Source organism: Salvia hispanica, chromosome 6 (assembly GCF_029641045.1).
Source record: "Salvia hispanica isolate PSC_SH4W2 chromosome 6, Shi_PSC_v1, whole genome shotgun sequence".
NCBI classification, from domain to species: Eukaryota; Viridiplantae; Streptophyta; class Magnoliopsida; order Lamiales; family Lamiaceae; genus Salvia; species Salvia hispanica.
Window position 1 is genome coordinate 33,723,503 of NC_142697.1, and position 18,115 is coordinate 33,741,617.

The 18,115-nt window shown below is 33.0% G+C and overlaps 2 protein-coding genes and 1 long non-coding RNA gene across 4 annotated transcripts; all 3 read left to right on the top strand.

Annotated features, from left to right (window-relative positions):
• Nucleotides 1-957: 957 nt before the first annotated feature.
• LOC148923645 (glucan endo-1,3-beta-glucosidase, acidic-like) lies at nucleotides 958-3,299 on the top strand. The gene is made up of 2 exons (XM_089060350.1): nucleotides 958-1,106; nucleotides 2,169-3,299. The coding sequence occupies exons 1-2, from the start codon at nucleotides 1,028-1,030 to the stop codon at nucleotides 3,176-3,178; spliced, it is 1,089 nt and encodes a 362-aa protein (XP_088916476.1). The 5' UTR covers nucleotides 958-1,027; the 3' UTR covers nucleotides 3,179-3,299.
• A 4,292-nt stretch (nucleotides 3,300-7,591) lies between these two features.
• LOC125207130 (uncharacterized) lies at nucleotides 7,592-11,890 on the top strand. Of its 2 annotated transcripts, XR_007173927.2 has the most exons (8): nucleotides 7,592-8,013; nucleotides 9,605-9,661; nucleotides 9,761-9,806; nucleotides 9,964-10,044; nucleotides 10,237-10,324; nucleotides 10,434-10,526; nucleotides 10,993-11,076; nucleotides 11,813-11,890. It is a non-coding gene; the product is annotated as an uncharacterized LOC125207130 (long non-coding RNA). The 2 variants fall into 2 exon arrangements; XR_007173926.2 differs by lacking the exon at nucleotides 10,993-11,076 and having other exon boundaries at nucleotides 7,593-8,013.
• A 2,458-nt stretch (nucleotides 11,891-14,348) lies between these two features.
• LOC148923646 (glucan endo-1,3-beta-glucosidase, acidic-like) lies at nucleotides 14,349-16,348 on the top strand. The gene is made up of 2 exons (XM_089060708.1): nucleotides 14,349-14,451; nucleotides 15,192-16,348. The coding sequence occupies exons 1-2, from the start codon at nucleotides 14,373-14,375 to the stop codon at nucleotides 16,196-16,198; spliced, it is 1,086 nt and encodes a 361-aa protein (XP_088916834.1). The 5' UTR covers nucleotides 14,349-14,372; the 3' UTR covers nucleotides 16,199-16,348.
• The last annotated feature ends 1,767 nt before the right edge of the window (nucleotides 16,349-18,115 follow it).

An 18,115-nucleotide genomic window follows, 5' to 3' on the forward strand; every position in this document is an offset into this window, starting at 1 on the left:
CTATTTTTTGTGGACGGAGGGAGTATTTTTTAGTCACTAAGGTTTAGGTGGAATAATTAATTTTGATAAAGTAGAGTGGAAAAAGTGATTGAATATTTTAATAAGCAGAAATGAGAGAGGTGTAATTCCAAATATAGAAAGTGGACATCTTGAATGAGACAAACTTAAAATGAAAGATGAACATCTTGAATGGGACGGAAGGAGTAGTTTTTAAGATTAAATAAAAAAATTAAGTCTGTGTACAATTAGTTCCCAAATCGCCTTGATGTTTTCGGGCGAAGAGTATTTGCTAGAAATGAGCCATGTTTATCCATGCACTTATTTATAAAAAAAGTTCAATTCACCATTTTATCAATGTGAGATAAGAATATGGTTTAAAAAGGAACCACAATGTGTAGGCTCGAATAATCACCCTGAGTTACGCACTTGCAAGTTGCAATAATGAAATTTATTGTCAACTTAATTATATTTTGATACCATATTAAAAATGAGTCCCTTTCTGCTTTAAAAGTCTTAGAAAAGGGAAGTTATATACTTATTTAAGTGAGTGATGAGTTTCCTAAATAAAATAATATCAAAAAATAATTTGAGATTGAGTTGTGAGATTATTTCAGTTATAGTGGGTTAGCTATGACTAATTTTCTCGTGATTATACATCTAGGATTGAATTGTAGAATTAAATTTCATGAACCAAATACACTACAAATTTAATCATAAAACATAATCGTACGAATCGAACACTCCTTATATAAATATGTTACGTCATGATAAGGAGTTTTAGTAATACTATGTAGAGTTTATCTTTTTCAATATGATAGTTTGCTTATATGTTTACATAACTCAATTATTAGCTAGTTCTCTAATCTATTAGTTAGGCAAGAAAAATATAATAATTGAATGGGCATAATTACAAATATGCCAGCATATACTAGTCTTGACTCTTGAGTGATGGAAAGTCTATATAAAGGAAGGTAACCGATAACAAGATTCACCAACACTTGTTCAATTGCTCTTTCCTTTCTGTGCAATGGCAATCACAATGAATCACTTCTTCCTATCTGCAATGGTCATACTTATTTTCTCGTTCACATCTCTGGATTTAACTGGTTAGTCTTTTTTTGTTCTCTTTTCAATATCAGTTAAATTTATCTTTAATTAATGTTCAAATGCTCACTTTCACTCATAGTTGAGACATAAAAAAATATCTACCATTGCTCAATCTTATTTTAACATCTAAATCAATTGTATGCATTGGCCTAACCTATCACATTAAAAAGTAATACTAGTATTAATATCTTTTCTATCCATCATAAGTTCATGACTATGTATAGTGCGATGCATTCCTTAAAATTAAGAGCTTTTGTTGATTTTATAGTTGGTACACAACTTTTAACATGAAACTCAAAGTGTTACAACTAAAAGATAGCACTATAGGACTATGGTAATAAAAGATACTCTATCTCCCACAATAATTGTCACTCTTTTCAATTTTGATTTGTCCCACAATAATTGTCACATTTCTTTTTTACCATAAATGGTAAGTAGGTCCCACATTCCTATATAAACAAATGAGTCTCATATTCCACTAACTTTTCTAATTAACTTTTTTTTACATTTCTTAAAACTCGTACCCATAATAAGAGTTATAATTATTGTGGGACGGAGGGAGTATTGAATTCAAATTATAGTTTACTTTTATGTACGGTGTTGTATTTTCCCACATTATGGTAGCGTAGTTGCGGTGACCTTATTGTTTGAAAAAAAAAAAACTGTCTTACCAAATTGAGTCAGAGGTGGACCACCTTATGACTAAGTTTGTCAAATGTTCATTCACAAATATTTTTACATATACTAGTATTTCTTTTTTTAATTCTGTAATTTTTTCTATTTTTATTTTCAAATTCTCAAAATGTTGTTACCAATAATTTTTCCACATCAAATTTATTTTCCCAGCTATGCTTAGGATCTCCTACTGTGCTTCCCTCCACAGTAGGGGTGTTGTGCACTTACAGCCTCAGCCTCAATATTTTATTCATTAAAATATTTTAATGAATAAAATATTAGGATTGTAAAACTACATTAACCCTACTGCAAAGGAAGCACAACAAGGTATCTATGACCCCGAAACGTTATTAAAAACCTTTTACTATTTTCGATAATTGATGCAGCGGCACAAATCGGAGTATGCTACGGACGGAACGGCGCCGGCCTACCCCCTCCGTCCCGAGTCGTGGAGCTATTCAAGCAGTACAACATCAAAAGAATGCGAATTTACGACACATACCAACCCGCCCTCGAAGCCCTCCGCGGCTCGGACATCGAGCTCACCGTAGGAATCCTAAACATGCAGCTCCAGGAGATCGCCGCCGCCCAATCCAACGCCGACCGCTGGGTCCAAGACAACATCCGCAACTACGGAAACGTCCGCTTCCGCACCGTCGTCGTCGGCAACGAGGTCAGCCCGATCCGACCCGAAACCTCCCAATACGTCCCCTTCCTCCTCAACGCCATGCGCAACATCCGCGCCGCCCTCGATGCCGCCGGCCTCGGCGCGATCAAAGTCACCACAGCCATCGAGACCGAGGTCGTGGACCCCGCCACAAATTTCCAGCCAAGCAAGGGCGATTTTCGACCTGAGGTGAGGCCGTTTCTCGACCCGATCGTCGCGTTCCTCTCCGACACGGGCGCGCCTATCTTCGCCAGCATATACCCCTTCTTGGCCTACTTGAACAACAAGGCGCAGATCTCTTTCAACTACGCCTTTCTGCAGCCGAACAGCGGCATCACTGCGGACGGGGTTTACTACGACAATCTCTACTACGCGCTCGTGGACGTCGTCAACGCGGCGCTGGAGAAGAGCGCTGCGAGGGTGTCGGGTGCGGCTTCTGCGGACCAGGGGGGGCCGAAGAAGCCGCCGCCTGAGGTGGGAGGGGGGGAGTCGGGCGTGCCGACAGCCGGGTCGGGGGATGCGACGTCGAGCGTGGAGAATGCGAGGATTTATAATAATAATTTGGTGAGGGTTGTGAAGAACGGGACGCCGTTGAGGCCGGGAAAGCCGATTGAGACTTACATTTTTGCGATGTTTGATGAGAGTGATAAGCCCGGTTCAGAAATGGAGAGGAATTTCGGGCTTTTTAATGCCAATGGGGATCCCAAATACCCAATGAATTTTAATTAGCTAAAAAATGATGGTTGTAACTTGTAATGGTTGACGACAATAAAGGCCTATATGAAGCCTTTGTAGTGTAGCACGTGTGTAAAATTGCAAGAACTATAATAAAGAGTTGATTGATGGAATATTTTTAATATTTGTGAATTAGGAGAGTTTGATATGAAATAATACTTATGTAATTCATGTGCAATAGTAAAGTAAAAAAGAGAATAATAGAATAATTTTAATATTTGTGAATTAGGAGTTTGATATGAAGTAATACTTCTATAATTTATGCAATAGTACAATAAAAAAGAGAATAATATTAAAAAGACTTTTATCAACATTGTTCTCTCTCTTAATTTATCATTTCTCCACTTTAACTATTTATTATATCATTTTTATAAAACGAGTGAGCAAAAGTGGCCGGGACTCCTAATGGCGGACGGAGTGAGTACAAAGAAAAGGGGTCTGACATTCCACTAACTTTTCCAACAACTTTTCTTTACATTTCTTAAAACCCATGATAAAAACTCATTTTTTTCTATTTTTTAGAAATTGATTTTGTTTTTATTAGTGTAAACAATGTTATTATATTTAAATCAAATATTTTAATTTAAATGATGTAATTTTTTGGAATAAAAATATGGTTTTTATTAATATAGTTTTTTATTAACATTTATTTGGAAAAATAAATAATTAAGAAAAAATAATAAATGTGAACCCTTTTAATTTTAATAATATTACTGATTAAATATATATGTATATTCCTACACTGGAATGTGAATGCCCTAAATAAGACAACGAAACAAAGTATAGTAGTATACTGACTATTGTTTAAAAAGATGTAAATTATGCGCATATTCAAGATTCAACCACAGTCATTGCTGATGAAAATGTAGTCTTTTTCACTTTAGCGACATATTAATATCATATTCGAATTAATTGAAAGCGACATTAATTTGATGATGAAGTGTTCTGACTTATCTATCTAGAGTTGCGTAATATTCTCCGACTCCGACTAATTGCTACTACGTCAATACACTTCCATTTAACATAAAATAATTGGTCAATCTTTGAATTCTGTTTTATTTTAACTTTTAGCAATAATTGATCATTAATATAAATTTGGGCATCTGATGAATTTATTTTATAATTGATTAAGAGATCAATTATAAAATAAATTCAAGTAATTGATTTCGAATTTAGGATAATCTAGAAGATATGTCAAGATCAAGTAATTGATTACGATAATCAAATTGATTATAATTAATCCTTTTCCTGATAAACCTTACTATATGTATGTATTCTCTACCTATTTTAGGCGTGTAAATCCTCCCATATTGATAGACAAGTTGAATAAATATACATAGCAATATTCAACAAGTACTTATGGGAAATGGAATGTGAATGTTAGCTCTAAGAAGCCAACGAAGCAAAGTAAACTGTTTTATTGATTTAAAAAGATGTAAATTATGCATATGTTCATAATCGATGGAGCAAAAGTATTTTCTAAATAAAAAATTTCAAACATCAATTATTGCTGATGAAAATGTTGAAAGTTTTTTCATTTTAAATCTAGCTTAAACTAATTACAGATTTAATAGCTTTCCATGGATGTGGATAAGAACTAGTCAACAGCATTTCTTAGATAGTGATATTAATATAATTATTAATTGATAGTGACACAGTAATATTATACTGAAATATTATGACTTACTAGTTTTACCACCCGTGCTATGCACGGGCCATAAGATTTTCAAATAATGAAGATAAATTCTAAGGTAAGTATATTAAAATATAAAAAGGGATAACGATAATATAATTATGTTTATAGTGCTAATTAAAATAAATATTTTAATAAGTATTCAGAAAATTATAAACAATAATAAAAAGAGAAATGTACTTCTCTCAACCTACTCTTTTGAAATATTTCATATAAACCAAAACGATTATATACCGTTTAAATTTTTTATATGAGTGAAATAAAATAAAATAAATTAAATGACAAAGAGGAGGTGTGCGACTAAGGATTAAAGAATTTAGAATAGTATTATAAAGTAATTAAATTCACGTGTTAAAAGTAAAATCCTTTGATGAACCAATTAAAATCATTCTTCAACTTTAAAAATTAGAAATAAAGTGCAATTATGTGGATGTTAAGAGCATCATTAACGTTGCTGGGCCGGGCCGCAACTTGCGAGTCCCGGCCCGATTTCAGCGTTGGAGGGGGGAGAGTCACGGCCCGGGATGGTCCCGGGGCCACAGTTCCGTCCCTGGGCCGCTCCCGTGGTCCGGCCCGGCTCAGGGTTATATGCATCGGGACAGGCCGCAAACTCCCAAAATTTTTATTTTTATTTTTATTTTTTATTTTTTTGCCATTTTATTATATCCATTTCTTCAACATTCTTCCACCAATTTCTCCATTTCTATCCTCTAAATTATTTTAATATTTTTTCTAGGATGTAATTTTTATTTTCTAGGTCTTAATAATTTTTTTTTAGGATTTGTAAAATTTTTTCCTCGGATTTTTAATTTTCTATTTTTTGACTGAACAATGAATTTTCCCGGTTTTAATTGTTCAAATTCTATTTTACGATTAAAATATGTTGTAGTTGTGAATAGTGCAAATGAATAGTTGTGGTCTGAGTTGTGGCCTACGGGATTAATGGAGTTGTGGCCTGGAACCCCTAATTTGAGGGAATGATGACGTGGAGGGACTTGCGGCCCAAATCCGGGACGGAGTTAAGGATGCTCTAAATGAAACAAATGTACTCTATGTGTCTCACTATAAGTGAGGCGTTTTTTTCGGCCGTTGTTTTGCGAAAATAATGAAAAATAGTTAGAGTGAAGAGAAAGTAATGTAAGTAAGAGAATAATGTAAATATGACTCTCTCCTGTATTATTCTCTCTCTTACTTTACTTCCGATCCACTTTCAATTTAAATATTTATTATTATTTTCGCAAAACAACAGTCGAAGCCCGAAAAAAAACGTCTAGCTTATAGAAGGACAAAGAGAGTAGTAAAGAATAGTAACATCTTATTAATCATATAAGAGTATATAACTAAATAATTTAGAAATTAATATAGAAAACACAAACGAATGTGTAAATTAATTATATATACAATGGGAATATCAACGGATCCACTGATATCAACTACCCCAAAAAATTTATTATTAGATGAATAAAAGTAAATTAACTATAATAAAATCACAAATCAATAATTATTTAAAAATTTTAGAAAATTAGAGAGAATTAACACATTTACAAAACAATTACAACATAAAAGCACAATTTCATTACAAAAATCCAAAATTTTCTAAATTAAGACATAAATTGACAAAGGGGCCGATGATTTTTTATTAAATTTAACTCACAATCCAATTCAATTATAAAGAAAAGTCCAAAAAAAATAAAATGCCAAGCCCAATCTCAGATACATTACAATAGCCGAAAATAAAGGCCCAAACGATTTTTAAACAAAAGCAACACTTAGTTATTCATACTTAGTTCTAAAACGTTATTAACTCAAAAATATATAATGCTTCTGTCAAACAATTTGTGCCGCCACAAGTGTGACATCTTTTCTGGGACGGAGGGAGTATTAATAAAAATTTAGTTAAGAAACTTATATTCCAACATATGAATATCAGTTGAAGATAAACGTCTTTCATGAAAATGTGGCATTTCTAAATGCATTTATAAAATATTGATATTTAAAAGAAAGAGTGATTAAAAATCCTCCATGTCAATTTAAAATTAAGAAAGAGTATATAACTAAATAATTTAGAAATTAATATAGAAAACACAAACGAATGTGTAAATTAATTATATATACAATGGGAATATCAACGGATCCACTGATATCAACTACCCCAAAAAATTTATTATTAGATGAATAAAAGTAAATTAACTATAATAAAATCACAAATCAATAATTATTTAAAATTGACGAAACAAATTTATTCTGATTCAAATATATGAATTATGTTCGCCATAAATAATAGGACTTCCAATTGATCCACCCACATCGACTACAAAAAGATAAATAATTATTAGTACGACCAAAATAAATAAAATATAATTCAAATTTAAATTTATGTAAAATAAAACAAAAATAGAAATATATTTTACAATAATAAAATAATTAATCTTTGAATTAATTCTAATTATATTAGAATTAGAATATCCAAACAATCCAAAAAAGTATCTGTCCCAAAAAATACTATATAAGAGCAATAGCCCAAAGAAACAATACTCATGGCCCAAACGTCATATACACAAAATGGCCCACAACTCTAATCCAATTACTGAATAATTAAAACAATTACACTTTGCAGCAGATTAAATTAATGAGAGATTACAGCTAATTAAATTAATCGTACTTAGGAATTTCTAAGCTTGATTATTACAACATATAAATACAGTTTTTCACCATTTCTTCTCTCCTCAGCAGCGCCGACACACACAAACCCTAGAAATTCGAAGACTCCGCGATCTTCAGCTCCGGCGACTGAATCGCCGCCATCAATAGACGTAAACTGCGACATCTGACCACAACGGACTGAATCGCGATGTCTCCTTGCCAAAACAGCGTCGTCTCACCTCAAACTCTAAAGCTTCTACCCTACTCCGCCGATTTTTAGCGGCGACAACCAAAGCGCCGACGTCGCCGGCACAAAACCTAGCCAGCATAGTCTTATCCACGCTGCCTGCGCAAACTCTTGCCGATACAGGCTTATCCACGTCTAACAGAAGCTATTCAATTTAACCGACGACAGTATAGAATCGCAAACCCCAGCCCCAATTCAAGGCGTTCAGAAGTTATTCGGTTAGATCGAAGACGGTTTTGATTTAAGGTAAAATCCAAACAAATTTATTTTTTCTCCAATCCTCGAAATTTACTTATACTCCAACATCTTTCATGTACTATTATTTTATACAAACTGAATGTCACTGAACGTGTCGTTCTAAGTTTTTAGTACCATTAAGTTTTTAAATACTACTTACATTTCAGTCTTAAAGGTAATAACCTATAAAATATTTTAATTTGTATCTGCAACATGTTTATTTTAATTAACTCATAAAGTTTACTCTCTTATTCTGCATAGGAAGAGAAAGACATTTAGGTAGTACAAAAAGACTAAATTTGGTGTTTTGCGTTCAAGGTAATTTAGTAATTACTCAACATTAGAATAGTAATTTAATATATATGCAATACTTCAATACTAATAAACAACAATCTGATTTTTCTGAGTACAAAAAAACTAAAACTGAAGCTATGCATTAAAGGTAATTCAAAAATTTCTTGAATTGCATACTTTGCTAATATTTGTGATAATTTGATCATTTTGGTTCAATATGGGTCTTTGTAGAAAACATAAGCTAATTCTGAAGTCAAATAATTTACTTTGCATGATTTGTATATTTTAAAATAGGTTGATGCATGCTTGCAATATATGAGCCTGCTTTACTGATATATAAAACTTTTTGATCAGTTTGGTCTCAATATGAATGTTAAAAGCTAATTCACTATGCATTCAAGATGAGATTTTCAGTTGGTGAATGTGATATACAGATGTTATAAGCCTCATATTTAGTGTCTCAATAGCTTCTCCTCATTGTTACTTGCTAAAATCAGTTGCACGAATTTGCAACCAAAAAAATACAAAAATTTACAACTTAGAATCAAATATAAAATGTCTTAAGATATATACCTAATTTACTGAAACAACATCAGAAACACTTTCCTAATAGATTGGTAGCCTCTCAGTCCCAAAGAATGATTCTTCCGTAGCTTTGAAAAGTTTTCCTAAAGGGTCTTACATGAAACATGCAAAATTGGAATATACAGTCAGTCACTTTAAAACTTCCTGTTTTAGCAACCATGGTAATCCTATATTGGTAACTGGTAGTCTTATTTCTGAGATTGTTTGCCCTCACAAAAATCCTAATGAAGAAAATCACTCCTTCCCAAAGTAGAAAACCAACTTTCTAGCATGAATTCTTTGGAGATGATGCTTGGAACCTGGTGCCCTGTAAACAAAAAAAAAAAAAAAAAAAACTTCCAAGAATGAATACATCTTTTTTATATTAAACTGATCTTTTAAAGGACCCTGTTTCATTTAGATAGTTTACTATAATACTGATTTTTTGTTTATAAAATCAGTTTTAGAATGTGCTGAAATTAGTAAACTTACCATACGATCATGGTAATGAAAGGTGCCATTACTTCAGTTGGTGCTTTCTGCCAAAAAAAATATTCAAAATCACTCAATTGTTTAATGCATATGCAGTATTTGAAGCAATTAATGTTTTGTGCAGGTGATGATATGAATCAGCAAGTAACATTGCTGCCAAAAAAAGGATAAAACAACTTTCATAGAACTATTGACTAAGTTATTGCTTTCAATGTTAATATACTGAATGCTACTTGAATTTTTATTGCAGGGAATCATCTTAATGAACATAAAAAGAACAAAGATTGCATATAAACTAAAATATGAGGTCAGTGAATATTTACAGGAACTGAAAATTCAAATTCATATTGAATCGACTTGCAGCTAAATACAGAAAGTAACAAATAATTTCACATTTTAACTGCAGGAACAAACTGGGCAAAAATGACATGTGATATGCATTCATGCAAAAAGTGAGTTCTAATGAATTCTTACTCCTCCAATGGCAAGGATATGAAAAGTACTGAAGTGTTGCACAATATCTGGTTTCATGCAAGCCTGATACATAGAGAAAACAAAAAAAAAGATGGATATGTTAACTATGCAGTTAACTATTATTGTATCTTGCAGGTTTGAGGACCAAAATTTCTGTTTTTATATGGGATGAAGAACATCCATTAAAGTGGGATCAAGAGTCTCAGGAATAATAAGGTAAAGAAGCTAAGCCAAGATCAATATTCAGTTGTAAATGATTTTAGAAGAATAATAAATGAGTATTCGAAACTGAAATTTAACATCAAAAAGCAAGAACAGAAAAGGAAAGAATCACTTAGCTGAAACATGGAGAAAACAAAAACAAAAGATTGATATGTTAAGGCTGCTAACTTTTCTTGTATCTTGCAGGTTTGAGAAGAAAATTTAACAAACATAGAACGAAAAACATCCACTACAGAGGATCAAGAGTGTGTTTCAAAACGCATAAAACAATAAGGTAAAGAGTCTGAAGCTAAGATCAATAAACAGTTGCACGATTCAGTTCATATGAATGTTGGCAATGTAATAAATAATTATTCAACAATGCTACTTTTTGAATATTGCAGATTTGAAAGGAAGCCACTAAAAATCATGAAATGAAGAAGATTTATTCGAAGCAGATGAAAAGAGAACAAATTTGGGAAGAAAGAAATGTGGAGGTAAAAAGGCTGAACTACCTAATATTTCATTTGCTTGTTTCAGTTGATAGTAATTTTGGAAGGATAATCAGTAGGTTTTATAGAGGAAAAAACGTGGGCTTACATAATAAAAGGTGGGCCTGTTGTGTACTCCAAAAGTATGCATGTTCCCCATAAAAACATAATCATAGAAAGGACCTTCCAAATAACACAATAAAAAAGAATCAGAAATTAATTATCGTTCATGAAATATATTATTATGATTAGTAAAATATTAAATATGTATTATATAAAAGGTTTAGTAAATCTTAGAATAAATAGAGTTTAGTATAGTCTGTCAGTTGGAAACCGATTACATTTAATATATAGAATTTATTACAACCACCTGGAAACATAATATTACGGTTAGTAAAGTATAAATGAAATAGTTTATTAGCTGAAGTAAATCTTAGTATACATCTTAATAAACAGAGTATTATTATTACAGAGAAAAAAGAAAAAGATGAGATGGCAAGTATGAGAGGCAACAAAGCCTACTCCTACTGATTCTGAACTTAGTTTTTAAAAAGAGGTATCTAATTCTTGCTTTTTAATTGTTTTTACTTTAATACTATGAATGCTACACATTCTATCATCTATGATTAATACAAAAATATTAATCATATGCTTACTACAATTCTTCACATTCTTTCTATTTAATCTATGAATATAAATTATGTTCACAAATAGGTTAGGAACTTAGCCCTAATGGGTGCACATTAACTTCTATAACTGCTTATCATTTCATGATCTAGAATACTATTCATAGAATACTAAAGTTTATCATTACAGACTTTTAAACTTATAATCTAGATTTTAAATATAGAACCTAACACGTTTTTTTAACTTTGTTCAATGAGACCTTGCATTGGAATCTGATAAAGTAATTGCTATTGATTTGCATGAATGACTTTTGTAGTCTTTTGTTCTCCATTTAATAACCTGCCACCACCACCCCCCCCCCCCCTATTTTTTATGTTATAAATATGTGATTTTATTATCTAACTATTCATATCACAGGTATTAATTGCATTGGTAGAAAATGTGAATCTCTCTCAGTATTTTTTTAAATTTTAAATTGAATCAAGATTCTGTCAATTATTAAAGTATAAACGAATTCTTCATATTTCTCTGGGTCGAAATCCATCAAAATAAATTCTTCTTTAGAGTTTTGCAAAGATGCTTGGTTCAAAAAATGAGATTTCTTCGTCCTATTGTTCAGGTTCTAAATGTATGCAGACTAATATTTTGTTTTTATGTTTGTTCAGGTATTTATTGCATTGGAATCTGGAGTAAATATGTATCTCAATCCCTTTTCAAAAATGAATATATAAGTTTATCTGATATCTCTATATTTGTAATAGAATAGGTTTAAGTGCACATACCAATAAAAGTATAGATAAAAAAGGGAAAAAAAACAAAATAACAACATTGGAACCATAAATTGCTTTCAGATTTCGTGTAAAAACAGTAACAAACGCACGTGAAAGAAGCCAAGTAATAAAAACAAAAATACATAGAACTTCATTTTCCCGCCTAAAATAGTGACATGTGGCGGTTTAAAAAACTGTCACTCTATATATTGATAGATTTATCTGTCACTCTATATATTGATAGATTTATCTAAAGTTGTGATTTATGAGGCCCAATTGCTTGGGATATCTGCAAGGCGCAATTGAGTATGCTTGCCGGCCCAAATCTGCTACTTCCAGGCTTCTCTATACATCGCACACCAACAGTTTCAAAGAATGACTCGATTGAAAAATGTTGCTGGTGGTTAGAACCTTTAAAAGCTAAGATCGAATATGCATTCAGATAATCGAATATGCATTCGGTGCATTTTATAGCCTAATCTAGTGTTTGGCTCGTTGGTTAAATTTTCTGCCGGTCAAATTAAGGCTGAAAATGGTTGTTTTATCATCATCAAAAATTGAGTTCTAGTAATAATACTTGAAACACTATTTCAATTTTAAATTTTCTGGCATGATTAATATAGCCATCAGTCTAGGAAATATAGGAAAAGTCAAAGGATAGTTTTGAAATTTCCTACTATAATTGGCTTTATATAACAAACAAAACATGTGTTATTAAATGCTATAGATAATATACCATCAATTCAAATACCACAAATAGAAATGGAAAACCAAGAAAAACATGCTACAAAATGATTGTGTACTTATCTAAATAAAAGATAAACTCCAATTCAAACAAACCCTACATTTGAAGAGTGCCATATTGTATATAGTTGCACATCATCATTACATCGTGTGTTATTTTGATCAATTTAAAAAATAACGAAATAGAATTTATTGCTCCCAGTCCCTTAAATTTTGTCATACTTTGATCGAACACGAATTTTAAGAAATGTAACGGAAAGTGAATTGAAAAGATTAGTGGAGAGTGAGTCCTACTTGTTGGAATAAGTAGTGAAATATGGGGTGGGGCCACTACCAAAAATAATAAAAAAGTGAAATGTGACAAGTTTGGGATGGACATAAATAGAAAAATAAGATAAAATTTAAGGGACGGAGGGAGTATTATTACCCTTTGGGGATAACTTGTTGATGAGGTGGGATGTTTGCCTAGAATCTACGAAAATGATCAATGCGTAAAGCTTCACAATCTTCAAGGTAACATAAGAATTCTCCACCATAGATTGAAAGTCTTCAACTTAGATTGAGATTCCCTTACTACTCTATAAATAGATTCTATCAACATTCACTAGAGTGGTGTATATATTATGAAAAAGACACATGCATTGACCTATTTATTAGATATTTTTCACTTGTTTTGTGATAGTGTATGAATCTAACATAGGATGATAATATTGTTTGAATATTAATATTTAGGATTTAAAATATAATTTATGTGGAAAAGTTAATGCATGCGAGAGACACAAATATTTACTTATGCATAGTATCAACATAATTATGTATGGTAATACCACACATTTCCACTTTATTTGCTCTTTCTAACTTTACTCTCTCCACTTAACATCCAAAATACACCCAAAATACAGATGCATAATGCTGCCCAAGGAATAGGTGTCAAAATGTACACCCCGCAAAAAGAGATATAAAAGCATCAAGAATTATTCTTATGCTTCTCGTTACAAACCAAACAAAAAAACTTATTCAAAAAAACTAGTCTGTTAAGAGAAAGAGCTCATGTAGTCTATATACCTCAAACCCGTTGATCTCATAACCTATGTGGGACATTGAGTCTGTAACAATTGAATATCATTTATGATCCTAACCATATATCCATTGTATTATTTCAATTATTTTTTCTCATTCTCTCTAACTTTACCAACTAATGTATTAAAACTCTTGTCAATCCTAAATAACTTGTTTTCTATTGACGGAGGGAGTATAATATGTACACGAGTCATGTTAATTTTCAACCGTTGAATATTTCCTTCGAATAATGGGTTTTTATATTTGTTTCTTAGTGACAATTTGGCATATAAAGATCAAAGGCTAGTTAGTACTTCCTCCGTTCCATAATAATGGATACATTTTTTTTAGCATGCGTTTAAGAAAAATTTGTGTTAGGTGAGTTAAGTAAAAGAGGAATAAAGTAGAAATGAAAAAGGAAGAGAGACGAAGAGAGCATAAAATAAGAAAGAGTAAAGCAAGTGGGAAGAAATGTGTTGAATATTCTAAAAGGAAAATAACTTCACTACAATGGAACATACCAAAATGGCAAAACGACTTCACTGCTATGGAACAATGGAACAGAGGGAGTCCTTAGTAACTCTAATTTTTTTTTTTTACATTATGAGATTTCCAAACCTCTATAAAACCCAGCTTTTAGTACACACTTTTCATGGCTACTTCACAACAAAACTTCATGTCACCTATTCTCATGCTGGGGTTGCTCATACTGCTATCTCTCAACTCCACAGGTTCATTTCTTCCATCAAATTTTGTCGAAATTTCAATTACTATCAAACATATACAGACTTCTTCCATCTCACCTTCCATGAGCACTGCTGATCACGTTCTATCCACATAAATAGTAACATTATTTTGTTTCATATTTCACAAAAACCAAAGATAAGATTTATTCTTCTTATTATTGATTTGAAATTAAAAATGTAATTCAATTTGATATTATTTTTATAATTAAGTTTCATATCATTTGTAGTAATTAATACTCCTTCCATTCCAACTAAGTTGATATATTTTTTCTTTGGCATAGAGATAAAAAATATTGTATCAAGTTAGTTAAATAAAGAAAACAAAATAAGAGAGTGAATACAATAGCAGATACAAAAGAGTAGATACAAGAGAGAAAGAGTGATTAAATATTTTATTATTTTATTTTAAATACAAAAGAGTAAGAGCGATCAGATGTACTACCTCCGTTCCCCAAATTTTGACTCAGTTTACCATTTCGATCCGTCCCTAAAAATTTGACACACTTCACTTTTATCATTTTTGGTAATGGACCTCATATTCTACTAACTCATTCCTACTCACATTTTATTATAAAACTAATACTTTAAAAGTAGGACCCACCTCCCACCAACTTTCCATTACATTTCTTAAAATCCGTGCTCGGTCAAAGTATGTTAAAATTTAGAGGACGGAGGTAGTATTATTTTTTTTAATCAAATGATGAAATGACTCAACTTAATTGCAGATGCCAAGGTGGGCGTTTGCTACGGCCGCCTCGGCGCAAATCTACCATGCCCAACAGAAGTAGTAGCTCTATACAAGAAGCACAACATCAAAAAAATGCGTCTCTACGACCCTCACCCGCCCACTCTCCTCGCCCTCGGCGGCGCCGACATCGACCTCATGGTCGGAATCCCGGAATCCGACCTCCCACATCTCGCCGAATCCCAGGGCCACGCAGACGCCTGGGTCGCCGCCAACATCTCCGCCTACCCCGCCGTCAAATTCCGCTCCATCGCCGTCGGAAACGAGGTAAACCCCTCCTCGTCCGCGTACTCCCGCTTCGTCCTCCCCGCGATGCAGAACATCCGCCGAGCCGTATGCGGGGCCGGCCTCGGTAACCGGATCGCCGTTTCCACTTCCATAAAACCCGACCTTCTCCAAAAATCATCTCCCCCGAAAGAGGGGGAGTTTTACTCGAACGTCACGTGGTATGTCAAGCCAATCATCGAATTTCTGAGGGACGAAAATGCCCCTCTGCTTGTCAACGTGTATCCTTACTTCGCTTACTTAAACGATATGGAAAACATCAGCCGCGGATTTGCGCTTCTGCAGCGTGGCTGCGGCGTTGTGCTTGGCGGAGTTTATTACGACAACCTTTTTTACGCGATGCTCGACGCGATTTACGCGGCGATGGAGAGGATGCTTGGGAATGGGCCATCTGTGATGTCCGGGGTAGGGGGGCCGGGGCTGACGGTGTCGGAGACGGGGCACTCGTCTCGGGGCGGAGGGAGACCGGTGAGTGATGGTGATGGAGATGGGGATTTCAGCAGTGTTGAGAATGCGCGGATTTATAATAATAATTTGATGCGGGTGGTGAAGAAGGGGACGCCGATGAGGCCCGGGATTCCGATTGAGGCGTACATATTTGGGATGTTTGATGAGGATATGAAGCCCGGCCCGGAATATGAGAGGCATTTTGGGATCTTTCTAAGCAATGGGACACGTAAATACGGGCTTCGGTTTTACTAGGAATGTTGTTTAGGTAATTGTACTGTATTGTTGGAATAATTGAGGAGATATGGCCTACTGTGGCATAGCTCTTCACATGTAAACAAAAATGTTGTATGTAATTTCATCCTATCTTTTAGTGTATATTAATCTTGTCTTTAAGTACTCAAATGTTATTTTCTACTATCAATTTATTCTATCATTCAAAACAAATGCTCCTAGGATCATTGATTTTAATTGGATTTATTGGTTAGTGCTAAAAAATACTCCCTCCGTCTCAGATAGTTTGTCTCACTTTGATCGGGCACGGGTGTTAAGAAATGTAATGAGAAGTGAGTTGAAAAAGTTAGTGGATTTATAGATTGGTTAGTACTAAAAAAATTAATGGAATGTAAGTCCTACTTTTATATAGTTTTATAATAAAATGTGAGTAAGAATGACTTAGTGGAATATGAGGTCCACTACAAAAAATGGTAAAAAGTGAAATGAGACAAACTATGTGGAGCGGACCGAAATGGATAAATGAGACAAACTATGTGAGGCGGACCGAAAGGGATAAATGAGACAAACTATCTGAACGGAGGGAGTAAAGTAAAAGAGAAGAGAAAAAACTTCCATAAATGAATATGGATTATTTGTACGAAATAGAGGGAGTATATATTTTGTTGTCCAAGTGTTGAAATGTAATACTCAATACTCACATTTCCAATTTTGTAATAAACTTGGGTACACGGTTTTAGGTTATTCGGTTAACCGAGAACCGAACCGAAACCGTTCGGTTATAATTCAATTTTAATTTCAATTATATACTCCCTCCGTTCCATAGTAGTAGAGTCATTTTGCCATTTTGGTACGTTCCATAGTAGTAGAGTCATTTCCTTTTTTGGTAAAAGTCAACACATTTCTTCCCACCTACTTTACTCTCTCTTACTTTATTCTCTCTACATCTCTCTACCTTTTTCATTTCCTACTTTATCTTCATTTATTTAACTCACCTAACACAACTTTTTTTTAATCTCCGTGCCGAAAAGAAATGCCTCCACTACTATGGAACGGAGGGAGTATTTATTTAACCCTAGAAGAAATTATAATTTAATTTCAAACTTTGTCACAATGGAAGAAATTGTAATTTATATCTAAATTTTGTTAAAGTCTCATATTGCAATGTCAAAAAGTCCATTTTAATTTGTGTCACTATCAATTATAGTATTATTGTAACACCCCACTTTTTCGAACCCTAATTTTAAAGCCGTAAAAATTTTTTATTGATGACGTGGGAGACGCGAATTAATTGAGGAACGAAATTATGACCGAGTCGAGTTTAGGGTTTTGCGTTGGAAGTTTGAAAAGTCAAACTTGTTGATTATATGACGTGGCATGCGAATATTTGAATTAAAGGTGAAATTATGTGATGATTTAATTGTTTAAGGGTGAGTGAGATTTTTAGGATACTATCCATAACCTTTTCCTTGGAATTTTTGAAAATCATAGCCTTAGTGGAGAAAATCTCATTTTTCCGGATTTAATTTAATTCTTGAGATATTTATCCAAATTAAATCCAAAACCCAATTATTCTCTATTTCCTAATAAGCAAAAATCGAACCCTATTGTTTTAAGGTGATTTTCAAAAATCACCTATATTTGGGAAGGAAGAATTATTTTATTTTTAATTGATCCCTTATTGATTTCCTTCCATACCTAGAATTTAAATATTCTACCAAATCTTTCCATACCTCAAGGAGATCTTGCCATATCTTATTTTAGTTAATATTAAAGATCCATTCCTTATTTAAAGGAGCAAATATACACGCCTATTTCTTTTCCCAATGGGGAGGATTTTTATATTTATTTTGCTCCATGATATTTTATTCTACTCCGTAAAATACACAAAACAAAATCTTGGCTAATTAAAAGCCATATATTTTGAAAATCCCCATG